The sequence below is a fragment of the Calonectris borealis genome, chromosome 13 (assembly GCF_964195595.1).
Source record: "Calonectris borealis chromosome 13, bCalBor7.hap1.2, whole genome shotgun sequence".
In the NCBI taxonomy this organism is placed as follows: domain Eukaryota; kingdom Metazoa; phylum Chordata; class Aves; order Procellariiformes; family Procellariidae; genus Calonectris; species Calonectris borealis.
The window spans coordinates 3,243,590-3,261,208 of NC_134324.1; the positions used below are offsets into that span (position 1 = coordinate 3,243,590).

General features: G+C 43.5%; 2 protein-coding genes across 2 annotated transcripts in view; one reads left to right on the top strand and one right to left on the bottom strand.

The window, feature by feature from the left end:
- ZNF711 (zinc finger protein 711) overlaps positions 1-6,890 on the top strand; it is a 43,311-nt gene extending 36,421 nt beyond the window's left edge. The window contains exons 15-16 of the transcript XR_012675514.1: positions 6,141-6,212; positions 6,801-6,890. The gene's annotated coding sequence lies outside the window, so the exon portion shown is untranslated. The remainder of the gene's footprint in view (positions 1-6,140; positions 6,213-6,800) is intronic.
- POF1B (POF1B actin binding protein) overlaps positions 1-17,619 on the bottom strand; it is a 37,786-nt gene that overhangs the window by 1,443 nt on the left and 18,724 nt on the right. Inside the window, exons 4-14 of the mRNA XM_075161954.1 lie at positions 15,761-16,664; positions 9,660-9,698; positions 9,075-9,176; positions 8,214-8,429; positions 6,772-6,902; positions 5,662-5,689; positions 4,572-4,646; positions 1,858-1,950; positions 773-886; positions 449-601; positions 219-329 (exon numbers count right to left, since the gene is read on the bottom strand). Of these exons, the coding sequence (XP_075018055.1) occupies positions 219-329; positions 449-601; positions 773-886; positions 1,858-1,950; positions 4,572-4,646; positions 5,662-5,689; positions 6,772-6,902; positions 8,214-8,429; positions 9,075-9,176; positions 9,660-9,698; positions 15,761-16,234 (1,536 nt within the window). The 5' untranslated portion in view covers positions 16,235-16,664. The remainder of the gene's footprint in view (positions 1-218; positions 330-448; positions 602-772; positions 887-1,857; positions 1,951-4,571; positions 4,647-5,661; positions 5,690-6,771; positions 6,903-8,213; positions 8,430-9,074; positions 9,177-9,659; positions 9,699-15,760; positions 16,665-17,619) is intronic.

Genomic DNA, 17,619 nt, shown 5'->3' on the forward strand with positions numbered 1-17,619 from the left:
ATCTAAGGAATTGTATTTTTTTTTAAATCACAGTTTTATGTTCTACCATAAGGGTTTCTGAGCTATCACTAGTGTCTATGTGTAAAGAAACTGCAGAACCAAAAGATACCTAAAAAGTACATATGGTAGATCTTTCCTGTTCCTTAATTACAAAAGCAGCTGTTTACCTGCAGTCATACAAGATGAGCAATATACACGTGCCAAGTTACACAACTTACCCTAAGATTGCGGATCTCGCGATCTTTATCCTCTCTCAAGTTATTGATCATCTCTACATAACGGCTAGAGAGCTCATCTGTGGTGGTCTGTAGTGTTGGATTAGAGCAGGTCTACAGAAAATTAGATAATTTTTTATTTTTAAGAGAGAGTTTTCATCATTCATTTTCATACGTTAATGCATCTGTATCTGAGTAACAGCTATTGAACACAGAACAAGTGAGCCTGTTACCTGTAGTCGAAGGCTCTGGATCTCTTGCTCCAAGGCACGCTTGCAGTACTCCAGTTCCTTTAGCTGACAATCCTTTTCTCCCTCGCTGAGCCGAAGAGAGAGGAGCTGTTCTTCCAGGGAGCGACATTTTGCAGTACCGTCTCTGAGTCCTTGCTGGAAAGCACAGAAGTGGAATGAATACATGGTGTTCCGTAAGGAAGTAACAGGATCACACACATAGGCAAACCTCCACCAGGCAGCAATTACTCAGAATACTCAAAAGTCAGCAGACTGGCTAGTTTTTAGCTGACTGCAGTTACCCTGAAAATACATTTTTAGATTTACCTGCTGCTGACGATTATTCTCTCTCAGAGAAGTCAGCATAGTTTCATATTCTTTCACTTGAGAATCTTTAAAAGCCAAATCCTTCTTAAGTAAGACGCAGTCAGTTTCTAACTTCTGTAAGACAAAGGTGTTTTCGGTCAACAGCTGCCATTTTTCAGTAAACTTTTCCCATATTCAAAGTGCATCATACTGAGTAATTAGTAAGTGATGTTTTAGAACTGAGAAAATACTCAATTTTCTTGAAACTATGGGGTTTTTTTAACTACATAGCACACAGTTGCCCATGACTGTAGTATCTGTGGCTTTGTGTTGCGTGGTAAGCACTGGGATCCTGGACACTGCTCTTTCAGTCTGTCCCAGAAACAATTATTTGTAATTACTAAACAGAAACCAACAAAACCCCCAAAACTAAGACCACTTCACTACAGACTCCTTGTTCTGTGCTAAAAATGACAGTTAAAACTCCCTCTCCCCTCCCTAAACTTTGCATTTTGCAAGAGAATGCTGTGAAGTTTCCAGTGGTGCTGAGCACTTGGGCTGGTGCGGGAGATGTCTCTGCTTTCCTGACGGCAATTATCTACCGTCCGTACCAGCAGCTGTAGCGCGCTGGGCTCCTGCACCCTGGAGAGCCACTGGAGCTGTTACAGCCACCAGCTGCCAACTCTGTCAGGAGTGCATGGAAGGGAGGTCTCCCGATTCCTGGGACAGCGCCAGTAACTAGGCACTTGGTGTACGCTCCTTGTCCGTGTTAAAAGGAAAGACACAGCTCCATGCATTTACGCCAATGTAGATACGTATGCATTGTGTATACCAATTCAGAGCTTTAAATGTAATTTCACTCAGCAGGGTCTTTTCTTCCTTTGAAAGTGTTTGGTTTTTTAGGCTTCAACAAATTGAACACTTGAAAACCACTGCTAGAAAGAAATCTAACTTCGTCCACTGTACGAGTCTTGCAGGTCCATTAATAACCAGCCGTTTCCATTAAAGCACCTGGACTTCACAATTTAGATTTCATCATAACAGATTTCTTACTGACAGGTAAAAACACATGGATGAGGCCATGGGAACTGAACAGTACGGCTTACCCCCAAGTCATCCTGCAAATGGCAAAGCTCTTCACGTAGATTCTTGAAAGTAGAAAGCACAAGTCTCAAAGATTTATCTGATGTCACTCTCATCTAGGAGGGGAAAAAAATGAAAGTGTGTACTTCTGATGAATTAGCGTGCTTTGTTTACAATATGCTTGACAACGAGTAGGACAGAAAACGGCTATACAGCTGAAAATAACTTGTACTGTTAGAACTACTGCACGTCATTCTCTGAAGCGCCCACAATTTCTACGAAGAAACACATTTTCATGCACTTTGTTCTGCAAATGGCGTAATTTTTTAATTGTTGCCTTGTAACACAGCGTAACATTTTTAATATGGAAGGAACAAGAGAGTAAAGAACTGCATTTGTACACCAATAAAGGGATAAATAAATGTGTTAATATTGCACGATCATTTTTAGAGCATTCGGAGCTTTGTGACCTACACTGATTTGAAGAAATAACTACCCTACCTCAGAAGCCACAGATGAATGAGTAGCAAAGCACGCTTTCAGCCCAAGGGCAAAAGAATTTAATTAAAATTTTTTCAAAAATAAATTAAAAAAGACATACAACCAACTTGTCCCTTTAAAAGGAAAAAGATCCCAAAGATTAGAGGAGTCTGGATGAAAAAGAAAGGCAGTAGTGCACAAGAGCCTAACGCTTTCTCTTTTTTTCTTTTAATGCATGTTAACAGCTGTGTGTTGATTCATGTTAAAACACAAATTGTTGCATTTCAGGATACATTTCTAATATTTGAAAGAAGAAAAATTGACTTTGAAAGAACACACAAAATAATTCCTCAAATCTCTCTGGAAAGGCTGAATATTCTATGCAAAAGATGTATTTTTCACCATCTGGACAAAAATGAAATCCTCCTGTCTGTTTCTCTTCCTCTGTTACTTTCCCTAAACTTTATTGATCATTCCAATTGAAGAAAGTTATCAAGACCTCCACCAATATGGTGATTAGCCCTTGTTGTATTTTTTATCCCCGCTGGTGCTATTATGTGACTGAGGCTTCAAAAATAACACTTCTAGTGTAACAAACCTGTTTGTTTGTTTTTTAATTAAAGTGGAATTTCAGTTTTGACTTACGGTTTTGTTGGTTTTATTGTGAAATCTACTATAAGAGTAGATTAAAAGAAGGAATTAAGGCAAAGTGGTTGAATTTAGACTGTAAAAATGTAAGTAAATCTCCACTCAGCAATTACTTAGTGCTAGAGGTTGCTACATTCCATAGGTGTCATGCACTTCTACAGTGAAATTCTGCACGCGCTTAGAGTTGAGCCTCTGGGCATACCCAGCACAGTCTTCACCGGCGCAGTTTGACAGCTTTCTCAGAATCCTTCTCAGATGTAAAAACATACCACACGTAACTCTGTCCGAAAGGCCGGAGGGGTCTGTGGTCTGAGAGCACACTTTGTATGTATGCTGACAAAATCTGGTTCCCCAAAAGACATTTTAGCTGCTTTTTTTTTAAGCACAGGTGTGAGAATCTAAAACCAGCTGGACTTACAGAAAACAGGAAATACGTGTTTTTCCGCTCTTTCACACAGAGGTGAGCTGAACCGGCTTCCTGGGATGGTGTTCTAACATAAGGTCATGAGATATTTTGGTGTCAGTGTCCATCTCCGTTGTAAAAGAATCACAGAATAATTCAAATAGGAAGGGACTTGGGAGGTCACCATGTCCGACCCTCCTGCTTAAAGCAGGATCAGCTGTGAAGTCGGACCAGGTTGCTCATTCACAACTTTATTCAAATCTGTTTTTTACCAGGAAGTGATTCTAAGCTGCAGCTCCCAGGCAGGATCACCTTACCCCTACCTGAGGGAGACCAGATCTAAACACACTGCTGAGCAGCGGAGGTTGTTTTGGATCCTGTTCTAACGTTCCTACATGTCAAATGGTTCTGGAGTCGACAGTGGGATTCATGCTACAGCACTGATGTTTGATCAAAGGCAGGGGCCAATTCCAGTCAGCTGTCTTCAAAGCACTTCATAAAGAGGTCGAGTGTTTTTCTAAAAAACACGCTGCAGAGGGTGTTACAGTGCTCGGAAGCAACAAAATGAACCATCATTATCGGAACCTTGCATTCTTGTCTGACTGCCTTACAGCCAAGCCTATGTGGCTGGTGACTGAAAAGGCAGGTTGAGATGGTTAGGTAGCTGAAGAACAAGATCAGAAGAAACACAAAAGCCTTTATAAATGGAACCAAACCAGAAATGGTGATGTTTTGTTACCGATGTCATAAGCATGCCTCAGAACTTAGTGCTATGTTAGAAGTTTTTAACCAGAACATTTGTAAAAGGTGAGACCTAAGTTACAAGCATTACATGTAGTTGGTAATTGATATCCAATTCAGCATAGTAGGTAAAGCACCTACTATTTGCCTTTAGCTTTTAAAGTAAAGCATTAATGAACAAAAAAATGAAAGATCTGTGTTCTATAATTGGTCAAAAGCCAAGATGGTTTCCAGTGAAACTGCAAGAAAGCACCAGTAAAGCTCAGTTTAAAATACACAAGTAGTCTGTGGAACCAACTGCCACAAAACGTCACTTGGAGCCACCCGTATGATTCCGTGCCCTTTGCACCAGACAAAAAGGAGCACGTAGAACAGAGAGTGAAGTTGTTACGCACAAAATCCCCGGTATGGTAAGTTTCAAGTTACTGTAGGCTTCCACAGACCCCCTCCACACCACTCACATACCTGGAGGAGGTAACGAATCTGCTGCTTTGTTGCCTCAGACAGTCCTTTGGGAATTAAATCTTCAATATCTTCAGTCTAAGCAAAGAAGGGAGGAAGGGGGAGACATCTTGATTAAGAATTTTGCCTGGTAGATCACAATGTGGTTTCTTCACTGATTACACAGCTCTACTATGAAAAACATGTTTAGTACAAGGCAAATAAGAATGAAAATAGATCAAAGTGTATCCAGAAAATTTCCAAGGTCTTATGTATGTGTGGCATATAAAAACTGAGATGAAGTGATACATGAAGCATATATTCAAATCATTGAGTTTAACATTTATTTTAAAAGCAGTATTCAAAACAACCCTCTCTCAAGAAATAACAGCTGACGCTAAAACAGAACTCCCAGCTGTTTATGATAGAAGCAAATCTCGGGTTTCTAAAACAAAGAACAGACTGTAAGTAAACGAAAGATGACCCATGTGTCACAGGAGATACTGCCAGTGATTACGTGGCATTCCTTCATGTAATTTAATTCTAGACAAATATTTCTGCCATATACACAGTGCCTTTAAAAATAACATAGCTACTGATGATTCTGTCATGGCCCGACTCACAAAAGTGAGCTTTCTGTAGACGTAGGACGTCTGTTCTGTCAACTTATGTTCCTCTCCTTTCTGTGAGAGGCAGTGTTCTCCACTTCTTGCGATGCATGGCAGTACGTGTTCAGTACAAGCTGAACAGCAGCTTTATTGGCAAGAGAGTGAAAGATCCTTTGCAAATGCTTGGTGAAAATACATGTAGCTGTGTAAGTTTGTTTTACAATGAAACCACTATTGGCACAACAGGAAAGACTTTCAAAATTTGACTCTCATACTGGCATAATGCAAATTATTAAAGTTTCCTTTCAATATTGTCACATTTGCAAATACATGCCTAGCAGTAGGTTTCAGGCTCTGAATGTTATTAACAAGCAGGAATCATTAACTAACAAAGACCAGCATTCTTCATTTAAACTGGCATGGCTTAATTTCCTTGAAGATCCACACCATTACTATTAACACTATATGTCAGGGAACAGCTTGCTACGAGCATGCCTGATGCTTACCTGACACGAAAATTCAATGTCATGGTTCCTGTAAAACAGAGAAGATCCAAGGGACCAATTAACAGAAAGCTTCTTGAGAACTTCAGGAATTCATACCCTCATTCACAACTATAAAAAGATTATCTTTAAAATACGGAGCAAGGAAGGGTCTTTATCAGATGAAGAGCTGTTACCTTCCTTTTAAGGTGCTAGGCAACACGAGCTGTTAAATATGACTCCATGTAGAAGTATCTGAGGAGACCGGAATACTAATAGCAGTCCAGTTATTTATCCAGGCTATCTATCTCTGTTTCTTTGGGCAGTTATCCCAATTATGTTCAGTTAACCCAATTACATTCTTAATTGGCTGGGTAATGGTTGACCCAGAACTATGCTGCAATATACTGACCTGCCTGAAGTGTTTACTTAACAGCGTCAGGTTTTTTGTGATGCTTAAATTCCACTTTTCCCCTGCTATGGGACCACTTTTCTTATTTCAGTGAACTTGGAAAGCACCAACGAGACCGGGAGTGAGGGGGAGAAAAATGAAGCATGGTGATGGTGAGGGAAGGGTAAGAACGTTACAAAAACACAGATTACTGACTGCTGTGATTCTGCATTTGTTTTCAAAGACAGTCTATAGGGCTCTGCAGAGTACATGCTTACCATTAATTTGCATGTAGATACTGAGCTTTATGCCTTATGATCACCACCTTTTAATCCATGACATAACATAACACCATGACAGAACAAAGGAAGTGGCAACTTGGACATTTCGATTGTTTCCCTCTTCAGGACATAACAACAGAATTGTATCATTAAACATATGTTTATGTTCATGCTGTAAGTATACTTGTTTGCTCTATGTGCAAACAAGCGTGGGATACGTAATTCTTACTGGATATTGGTCTAAACAATTTGAAAAAGCATCAGATTCAATAAATTTAATTGGCTTACAGCATTTTTATGTGCTCAGTTACTCAGCAAATTAGATTAATGTGTAAAATACACAGCCAATTCCAATTGGCAGGCAAAAAAAAACCAAAACTTGCAAACAATACTGTCCTCCCAACCGTGCAATGCTAGGATTTCTGGAATACTGAAATGACAGAACAGATAAAATGCCAATACCTTCCTCCTATCTTTTCCACATGCTGTAGTAAACAACTGTACAAGTCATTGGTCTTGCGGTTCAGTTCAGCGAGGAGCTCACCAAAGTAGCGGCAGTCCAGTTGGTCGTTATTTTCCTGAGAGCAATTCACCTAGCAGAAGATATGCACAAAGATCGTAACTGAGTTCTCTTTGGGATGAAAGCTGAACATGAAAATGCTACAAGTATGATGGATTTGGTTTTGTTTGTGCTTACTAATTTGCAATTTGTTTACACTGTTCTTTGTTACGGAGTCTTCCATGTGTTCTGTTTTTTTGCTAACTATACAGAAATAAATTACCTCCTTTACAACAACAAGAAATACACAAAGTATTATCTTCTACAGCAATATCACATTATTCTAATATGGAAAGTGTTGAGAATTAGGAAATCTTTCATTAATATATGTTTCCATAGCTGTAGTGAGTAAGCGCCTGTGGGCAGCACCCAGATAAAACCAGCTGGGTGCAAGATTCCCCACTGCAAAAAAGGTATTTGTATTGCCACAGTTCAAATGTTTACGTACGTGAACAATAAAAGAATTTCAATGGCAATCCAAACCGAGTGTACCTAAGTTTGTTTATAGGAGTGTCTGGCTATGGAGGATTCCACGTAGCTCTAACACTAATGTCACCAAGTATGTTTGTCTTGCCACCTATATATTGAATAGATGCATAGGAAGGACTGCTACACTCCCTCCCACAACTGAAATAACAGTATACATGTATAGCAAGCCTCCTGCAGCCCTTAGAAACTGCAGAACTTGCAACCTGCTGTAAAATGAAGGGCGAAGGAAGCTAGTTTTGTGCTTCCAGTGAATCTATGTCAAATACTTCTACATCAAATTGAAATATATTTGAAATCCTTATCGATCAGTTTAGACAGAAAGCAATCCTGAACCGATGTATGTCCAGTTTATAAAGTAACGTATCTTTTCTCCAAAACTAGAGGCATAAGCCTTACACTACTCAACCTTTGTGGTACAGAGACTGACAGATGAAACCTGACTCGATCGATGGGTAACACTCCCAGATAAAGAAAAAAACCAAACAAACCAGCAAGACTTAACATATTTAAAGGACAACAGAATGATGATCAGTCAGTACAATTAAGCGCAGGTCCAGGCCAAGAAGAAATAGGATACAACACCTAAAGCAGCTTTTTTTTTTCCCCCTTAACAGCATGTGACAGTCTTGGACAGTTCTAGACAATGTCTGCAATCACAGTGTGCAAAGAAGTTCCCTGCAACAGACACAAACTCTGCTGTTCCCTTACAACGCGTGTATGGTGCTTAATGACCCTACTATGAGTTTGAACAACAACTTTTGAGACCAGGGATTAGTAATTTTATGTATCTGTCAAGCTTTGTATTCTGCATACAAAACAACTGTGAATAGTAAAACATGCAGCAAATGATTCTTACCGGTTCACACGTTTGAACTGTCACCCTCCTCACTGTATTTCCTCTGCAGTCATCACTCACAGAGATTGGAATTATTTCACAGGGGCTACTGGTCTGTGTCTGCTGGCACTGGTGAGTGACTTGGGACTGCTCAGAGTGCTGGCAGGGCTGGACAACATGGCACTGATCGGCTTGCTGGGGAATCTGACATTGGTGGGAAAATTGATATTGCTTCTCCTAGAAAGAATGAATTTTTTTAAGCTGCTGAACACATCTTAATGAGATGGAAGCTTAATATGAATACAGAAATGAAAGAAATGTGGTTTTGCGTGGAAAGACTGATGACCATTTCAGATATTTTAATAATCCCAGTAACATTTTTTTTTCTTAATTGAACATGAATTTGCCTCACACTTTTATACTTCAAGGTAATTCACCAACTCCTCAAATTTTAGTAGCTGCAAATGAAAAGCACAGATACACCTTTCCTGACTTGTAGGTTTCATTATGGTGTTACTCTTAACATACTCAGGCAACGGGGACATCCATTATTTAATTTAAAACACATGCATGTCCTGTTCCATTAAGTACTGAAAAATAAAAAAGAGCTCCAGTTGAACTGAGTTTTCATTATTTCAGTTAGAAAAAAATTCAGTACAGGAAATGGCTCAAGAGATTTTCCTCTATAAATGCTTTCAGCAATTCCAGGTTCAGAGTGTACAATATACATTTACTTTGAGAATAATTCATGTCCTATAATTCAACAAGGCAATTCTCATGTTGGCAGTAGTTACCAACAAAAAAAACCCAACCCAGGAACATTACTTTTCTGCTACCATCTCAGTTTTCTTTTACAACAGATGATATAAACAACCAACTTACTTGGTGGGGATTTAATAGCTCATATTTTCTTATTGTCTTTTCATAGATGACATTATTTCCAGGACAGAAACTCCCCCCTCTAAGAAATGGGGATAACGGCTCCTGTAAAACATTTTAATAAAAACATTCATAAATGTTGTCAAACAGCAAATTCAGAGTTAGTGTAATTTTGACTAAAAAATGATAAGGGATTTTTGTAATTTGAAGACACATACACTTGGAGATAGTTCTTTAAGATACATACATTTGAATGTATGTCCATTTGGAAACAAAGTGACTGTGCTTCCATCTAGACAGTATTTGAAATAAGCATAGTAGAAACAGTTAGAAATTCATCTCCGCTAGCGACACTATTGAAGCATATTAATAGAGACTTCACTGCTGAGAGGTGGGAAGCCTGACTGGCGATTCCGTAGTATTTTCAATCCCTAATAATTTCATCTCTCACTATCAGAAGTATGGGCCATGTGATTTCAAAATATTTAGCGTCCCCTGATGGAGGCAGCTCAGCACCTTACTGAATCAAAATAATTAAGGGAGGAAGAGTTACACAAGCAGAACTCCAGCACTAAACAGTTTTCCTACCTGATCAGGATTCTCGATAATAATCCTTCGAACAGTGCCCTGCAGGGAAGAAAGTAAGTTTCAGTGATTTCTGCACTTTAATTCTACAACCTTTTATATTCAGAGCTTAGGCTTTCATGGATTCCCAAATTAATCTGAATATGATCATCAGCTATAAACATATTGAGATCCACTGGCCAAAATCACCTAGAGGTGTTTTAAACCCAGGGCCTTTCCACCCCAAAGGAAACACCCCATACACAGCGTGGCAGTACGCAATCTTTACTCTCCATTTTAAAAGTTTGTTTTTTCTCAATCACCTCTTTGCAGGTCTGAGGGAATTAGTCCTTATTTTCTGTAAGTGCCTAGAGAACAGGACACAAATCACAGCTGACATACTGGACTAGGTCTTCAAGATCACACGTCCCTGTTCCATAGACACTGTCTTTTACTTACGGTCTTTCATGTTACGTATCAAGGTCAGCTGGTCTGAATGGATGTACATCTAAAACACTGTTTGTTTCACCAAGGGAAGAAAATCTGTATTTTGCTTAAACACTGAAATGAAAGGAGCAGCGGAACTGCCAACAAACCACATCAGGTCACTATCCAATGCACCACGCAGTGGCAAAAAGTGGTCACAAAACTCCGTAACTGACACCTATGAAAAAAGATGCCCACATGGCACATTTGCACGTTCTTGAATGAAAAATGAAACATACCTTTTTAAATTACAGAAATCCGTAAGTGGCAGCAGTTTTGTTCATTTTCAAATAGATTCTTTCACCTTTTTTCCCAGCACAGTCTACAAGCAATTGCAGACACTGTCTTCCATTTTGTGGACCACGACCAGTTAGAACAAATTGTACACATCGCCTGAAGTCTCCACATCCAGTTCTTTATCCAAGTAAGCAAAATTCCCACTGAATCTCATCTAAGGACTGGGCAATTTGTTAGTTTACAGCATACTATTTATTCTTCCTCACAGTACAAACTTCCAATTTCCATAACAAATCATTTCTTCCCTTAACCCGTGGGCAGTGCTTGGGAAGCCTATGTTGCTGCAGCTCCGACTCGGAGATGTTCTTAACTGGGTAAGAAGTAGGTCAGATTTCCAGCTGTGAACTGTTGCATAAGTTTAGGAAGCCTGAAGCGGTTTTCCAAATCTCCCAAGAGTGAATCATAACAGCACCAGGAAAGAGAAATCAAAGTAGAAAAGAAACTCTTTTAGCAGCAAACATCTTAATTAAGAAATCTCAAAATTGTAACTGCTGCAGAAAACTTAGAAAGCTGCTTACTCCTCCTCGCACACACCGTGTACTTGAGGTAGGTCCGTCAAGGAAGGGAACCCACCGACGCCAACAGAACTCTCTGTATTGGGACGTAACACCGAAAAGAGACAATATGGAGGTCTAGAACATACAGCCCAATTCCTGCATCACTCCGACACCTACAGAATTTGAACTAAAAAGTGAAATACTTAAAAAATGAACGCCCGCTGGCATTTCCTTCTCACCAGTATCACAGCAGGCACACCGCTGACTCCCCGCGCCCCTCTGACCCAGGCGAGGCAGCTCCGAGCTTCGCGCTGAGCTGGCACCACTGGCTCTGTCCGCCCCGGAGAACGCCGGTGCTACGACAATACGAGCACCATGGCAGAGCTGTAATTGTTCCTATTCAGAGCTGACTTCTATTGTATGAAAACAAGATGAGCATTGTGCGTGAAATTAAGAGACGCATTTTCAATTTACTGAAAAGCTGGACAAACCTGCCTGAACTAAAACATGCTGCCACAGGGCTGTGGAATACGTAACTCGCACTGTCTAGTTTAGAGAGGATAACGTGTAAAATTATTTTATCTAGTTACTTATGTGTTCTCAGAGGAATACATTCAGAACTGAGAAGACCAGAGCATTTTAAGTTGAAATACACTTTTATAATATTCAAAAGGACGGTCTAATCTAATGTGGAATATTATACAGAACCTAGGAATGTTTTGCTTGGATAAAATTATGCTTACTTTTAAGATACCCAAACTCTTTCATTTCCAAAGAACTTTGATGCAGATACATTTCCCTCGCTCCATCACAAACACGGATTTGCCTGCCCTCCCTCCCATACCAGCCAAGCAGGCTGGACTTGCACAGGCTGGGAGGGGACCGAGAAGCCAGAAACCCCGTGACTCGGTGCCAGCCCGAACGACCCACCCGCAGCTCCTTGCTCTGCCCGAGGAGATGCCTTCCCCAAGGCCTCTGGAGCTGCTCCCTCGGCAGCGCAGCGTGCTGCAGGAGGCACGCTGCGATGGAAGGCGACCTCGGGTTATTACAGGTTTTTCCATTGCTCCCAAGGGCACAGCTCAGGCTACTCTCTGTAATCTCCTACAACGCTTCGGAGAGGCAACATTTTGTAACTGGGAGAAGGAAGGGGAGGGTGGGATTTTAACAGGGAGAGCCCAATGCTGTTATGGATTTCTGTGGCACAACTGGGTTTGGGATTTGTAACGACGTGATCTGTAGTTCTGGGACTACGTTTATAAGAGTAACTTCAAAAAGCGTATGCTAACACTTTCATAATGATTTTTGCTAGTCTTTACGATCTTGAAATAAGATTTTAAAATTTTAAAATAAGCATTTGATAGATTCATCCAGTTATTGTGTGCAAATTTTATGAAAAACCAATCAGTACGCTAACTTTTATTTCAGCAAGTTTCCCTTAGCTTCAGACAAACCAGCGATGAAGGTGAGAATTTCATCTATATCAAACCATTTTATCCATAACATATTGTCTTGTTAATTACAAGCAATCCAGTCATCTAATCAGAATTTGTGAGTTACATTTGGCAGCTGAAATACGGAAATGGCAGGCTACATTTGAGGGCTGTTTCAAACAATACAAATCTCACAAGCTGGTTAATATTATACCATTTTCACAATGGGAGGTGAGAGCTCTGAGAACTTCACAGAGCTCAGCCCAGCCATGAAAACAACTTACTCACAAAATTTCTCACGCGGATAGACAACTCCTACAAAAGCTTTCAGGATTTTGCCCTCTGCACTAACAGCAGACATCTTGTGTGTGCCATTTCATATATTATTTTTTCATGACCACGGTGAAAGGGTTCACACTTGTAAGCCATACTGGAAGAGAATTTATTCTAAACAACATTCTTCCTTTAGATCAAGCAGACGAGAGCAAAATTTGCCATTAATTACTCCAGATAAAACTTACCATGTCTGGGAGTAGCATTTGCATTCTACATCAAGGATAAAACAAAGTTGTACCGAAAAAGTAAAGAAAACTGAATCCTGAACCACAAAAAAAATAGTCACGTATATGCACACACCAGTTTCAAATTTTCCCTCCCTCTAGCTTATTAAAAACATAGACAAACACAACAGAACACACCAACTATGTGACTAAATAGTAAGACAGCGTATCAACAGTGATGTAGACGTTTGTTATCATTAATCTACAAAAGCACTGCAGAAGTAAATTAAATATTGCTCAAAGATAGCTCTTTGCCTTATCAACAGTAAGAAGTTTAAACTACAGCTTTAGGCTGCCATTAACTGAAAATTCTAGTGTTAAGTTAAAACATCTATGCGAGTTAGGTATCGTTACATTATTCAGTTTATGCAGCTATACGTGATCTGCACATAGGGCAACTGAATCAAAAAAAGAATTGTACTTCACGTTGCAACTCTTTGGAAATTTCCAACACTCTTCCCAGCACTTCTTTCTGACAACTCCCATTCAGCACCAACTGTGCAATTTCTGTCTACTCCCAGCTGACTTCCTTGTTACCGTTTTCTTCTTTAATAACTTCCTAATAATCTTTATTAAGCACCTTCCCTCTCTACCATTAAAACTGCAACCAACACAAAGCCTGATTTGAACTACACCCTCTTTTGTCTTTAAAGTCTAATCCAGCAAAACACTTCAGCAAGAAATTATTTTTCATCAGCACGACTTAATGATTCAGTGACTAAAACAGATGTTGAAAATTAAACATACTTCGCAGAGCAGAGACAGCATTTGAGTCTATAATCAAATTGTTCGTGTACTTATCTGAGTAGAGGAAGCCTGGAACTGCAGTATTTATTCTAATGAATATTTAATTAATTGAACGCAATTCAGACTATAATCTAGCCTAGTTGAGCAGATCACTTATCTGGGAGGTGAGAGACCAGTGTTTACACTCCTGCCCCACACCTTGCAAAAGAGGGATTAAGAGCTTTGATACAGCGGGAATGTGCCTGTCATACCCAAGTCATATAAAACTATTAGTGAAGCGGTTCACTGTCCAGAATTTACAGAAGCCATCCTGCAGAGGAAGGCAGCCCTTAAACTACGCAAATACGGCTTTTAAAGGAGATGAGATTTTATATTGGTCTTAATCTCTGTTCTTTTTCATAGCTAATTATTTTTATACCACAGGAAAGAAAATTAAGTAAGAGTTTGACTTGAAACAAATAAACATTCCCATACTGAAGATACCAATCCTGCTTGGTATTAACAACAGTCTGAAGTATAAGAGAAAAAAATGGTTTAAGAATAAATTCTGATCTCCTTTTCTATTTTATAGTCAAAGCTGTTCTTAAGTCATTGATTTCTAGGGGGGGGGTGTTAAGATTTAGCTAAGATATTAATCGCATATGTTAAAATTAAATTCCATCAATTCCTTCAAGCCATTCCCTGAACATACACGCAGCAGCAAACCTGCTAAACTACACTGTGAAGACTTTTAAAGCAAAGCTAAATGAACTCTATTACTTCCCCACCTGCTTAGTCGCACGCATGTTGTTAGCATCATCGATTTAAACGGAACTATTAAGCACGCACACCTTATATTGTATTTACGTGAGTAGCACCAAGTAAGCAGGAAAGTGTTTTTGTGTCCGTCCCACCGTGGGAACGGGAGCACCCACAGCCTGTGGAAGCAGCAGCGCCCGGCTCCCGCTCAGGCTGGATTTTTACTGTTCCATTGAGAAACGGGGCAAAAATACTGCAACAGAGTAAGGTATTTGGAAGTTCCAAGTTTAAAAAAAAAATGCAAACTGGAGTTGCCAAACAGGAAACAAGTATGGGATTGACCGATCCTTCAAAATCAGATGAAAAGGAGAAATTTAAAGGGAAATTCACTTTAAGAGTTCTAGATTAAGACGGAGGCACGAAGCTGTCCTTACTCGATCGAGACAGGAGTCACTCCGTCCGCTGCCTGTTCCGAAGCGGAGACCGGTCCTGCTCTGGCCTGCACCGCACGCGGAGCCCGCCCGGCGCGGCGGCAGGCGCTGCCGGGCCCCGCGGGTGAGGGCTGCGGGGGGCCGCCCGCCCCGCAGCCTGCCCTCCCTCCTGCGGGCTCGCACCCCACCGCTGGAAGACTAAATACATTACGGGTCTGGGGTGTGCACCTGCCAAAGGAAAAGCCCCAGTGTGGGCTGAAGGCGGCCTGTACCGCTCCCGGGTGGCGGCGGGAGCCCGCAGGGAGCGGCGGGGCCGGGTCGGGCCCGGCCCCTCGGGGCAGCCGCGGGGCGGTGAGCGGCCCAGGCCGGCCCTCCCCGCCGCAGCCCCCCGCTCCGGCGGGCCGCGCTCCGGGGCCTCCTCCGCCGAGACGGGAGAGCCGTGTTTTCTGCCAGACGGGTGTTCTGTCGAAGGGCCGAGTGTTTTTAAGGCCGTCAGGGGCACGGCGGCTCTCTCCGCTCAACCTGAGGTAAAGCGACTTTTCCAAAGGAAAACCCCCGGCGCAGGCACGGCGGGTAGCGACGGGCTCGGCCGGGCCCACCCCCGCGGCAGGCTGCGGCCCGGGGCTCTCCGCACCGCCTGGCCGCGCTCTCCCCGGTGGGAAACCCGCCCCGACCCTCCTCTGCACCGGGCAGAGCCTACAGGAGACCCGCAGCCTTCCCGCCGTGCCCGGCGGCACAAGGGCGTCTGGCTGACGGCCCGGCGCCGCCTTGGCACCCGGGGCGGCCTTTGGCTTCGACGCCTCCTCGGCCCGGGCGGGAACGGGGCACCGCGGCGGGAAGAGCCGCGGCGCGGGGCAGCCCGGGCCAGGAGGAGGGGAGCAGCGCCCCGGGAGGGAGGGCGAGGTGGGCAGGAGACGCGGCGGCGGCGCCCCGCCGTACCTGTTGCGGCGGGTCGCAGCCGGAGATGACTTGCTGGTAGCCGTGCGAGCACTCCAGCGGCGAGGCCGCCCGGGAGGAGCAGGACGTGCTGACCCGCCGGCAGCCCGGGCCGTAGGCCCGCACCCGGTCGTACGCCACGCTGCTTTCCTGCTGCTGGTGGGGCGCGGGCTCGAAGCACGGCAGGGGCCGCGGCGGCGGCTCCGGGCAGGGCGGCGGCTCCCGGCACGGCGGGGGCTCCGGGCAGGGCGGGGGCTCCCGGCACGGCGGGGGCCGGGGCAGCGGCTCCGGGCAGGGCGGCGGCTCGCGGCAGGGCAGGGGCCAGGGCAGCGGCTCCGGGCAGGAGAGGGGCCGCCGGCCGGCGGGGAGCGTGCTGTAGTGCTGCTGGCGCCGGTAGTAGTGGTGCTGCTGCTGGTGCTGCTGCTGGAGGTGCGGGGGCAGCGTGAGGGGCTGCAGCTGCTGCTGGCCCCCGTACATCCCGGCCGCGCTCAGGGACCGCTGGCTCCCGGGGGAGCGGGGCGGCAAATGCAGAAAGGAGTCGGGGCAGGGCGGCGATTAGTACCTGCCAGGGAGCCGCGCCTAGGGCAGGACACACCTTCGGGTGGCAGAGCCCCGCGGCCGCCTCCCCCGCTCCGGGCGGGCGGCCAGCCGGCAGCGCGCCCGCCGCTAGCAGCGCGCAGGGGCGGCCCAGCACCGGGGGGCAGCCGGGGCCGCCTTCCGCCGCTCCCGTGGGCGGGAGGGGCAGCAGGGACGCGGCGTGGCGGACTGGCGGCCCCCCGCTCCCCAGCGGGTCGTGGCAGGCGGCGCGGGCTGCTTTGCAGCAGATCCACCTTCCTCTCTCGCCTTCGGGTCCTGCCGTGGCGAAGGACTGCTCCGAGGAGTAAATACCGCCCTCGGTTCCAGGCTTCTGACACAGCACATGGAAAAAGTAGAGAAAAATAAGGCATAATGCTGTTTAATAAAGCCCTTTGTTATTAATCTATTTACAAGGTGTGTAGTTGTAATAGTTATCTGCTACTCCATTAAATGACTCAAATACTTTTCGCAGGAGGTTATGAACTTTCCCACAGAGCACTTAGCATCTGCAGGAGCCTTCTCCCCCGTGCAGAAAACTCTGCCTGTAGCAGCAGTTGTCTGGGAAATGAGGATGTTTTCTAAATGCATGCATTCCTGCATCTGCATTGCAGAGGACAGGCAGCCTTAGGTAACCGGATTGATCATTACAGGTGGACTACAACACTGCACTTATCTGTAAAGGATGGAGTTAGATATTTATCCAAAATTTCACTCCAGTTAGTTTCTCAATCCAACATACTTTGGTTTGGGTTCCTTTCCCTGCGTCAGGGAGGAACTGAGAACTTAACTTCGTTCTGCAAGGTAATGTAGCAATAACATAATTGTAGAATCTTGTGTAATAAATATTATCCTTAATAATAAATCTTAGATTCTTAATTTTGTCAGTTTGTTTTCCCTGCATGCTTACTGTGCTTTCAGGTCACATAGTACAGTCACACAGAACAAAAAGTTTCTGTAGTACCATGTTACGGCAAAACACCTTTGACGTAATGGAGCAAATACCGGCTGCGTTATTCTAAGTGGCATTACATGGGCCACTCACTGAAAGCTCTGTCTCAGAAATTAAAAAGTGCTCACAAAATCTGCTCAACAGGTGATTGGGAAGCTATGAATTTTAGGATGAGGTCCTACAACAATTCAGTATTTTAAGGTACTGTGACATCTAGAGACATACTCATCAAATACAAAAAATTTCACTTTTTCTTCAGGCATTAAACACAAACAAACATCTAGCTTACATGAGTGTATATAAAAAGCATTTGAGGTAAATTCAATCCCACTGGTTT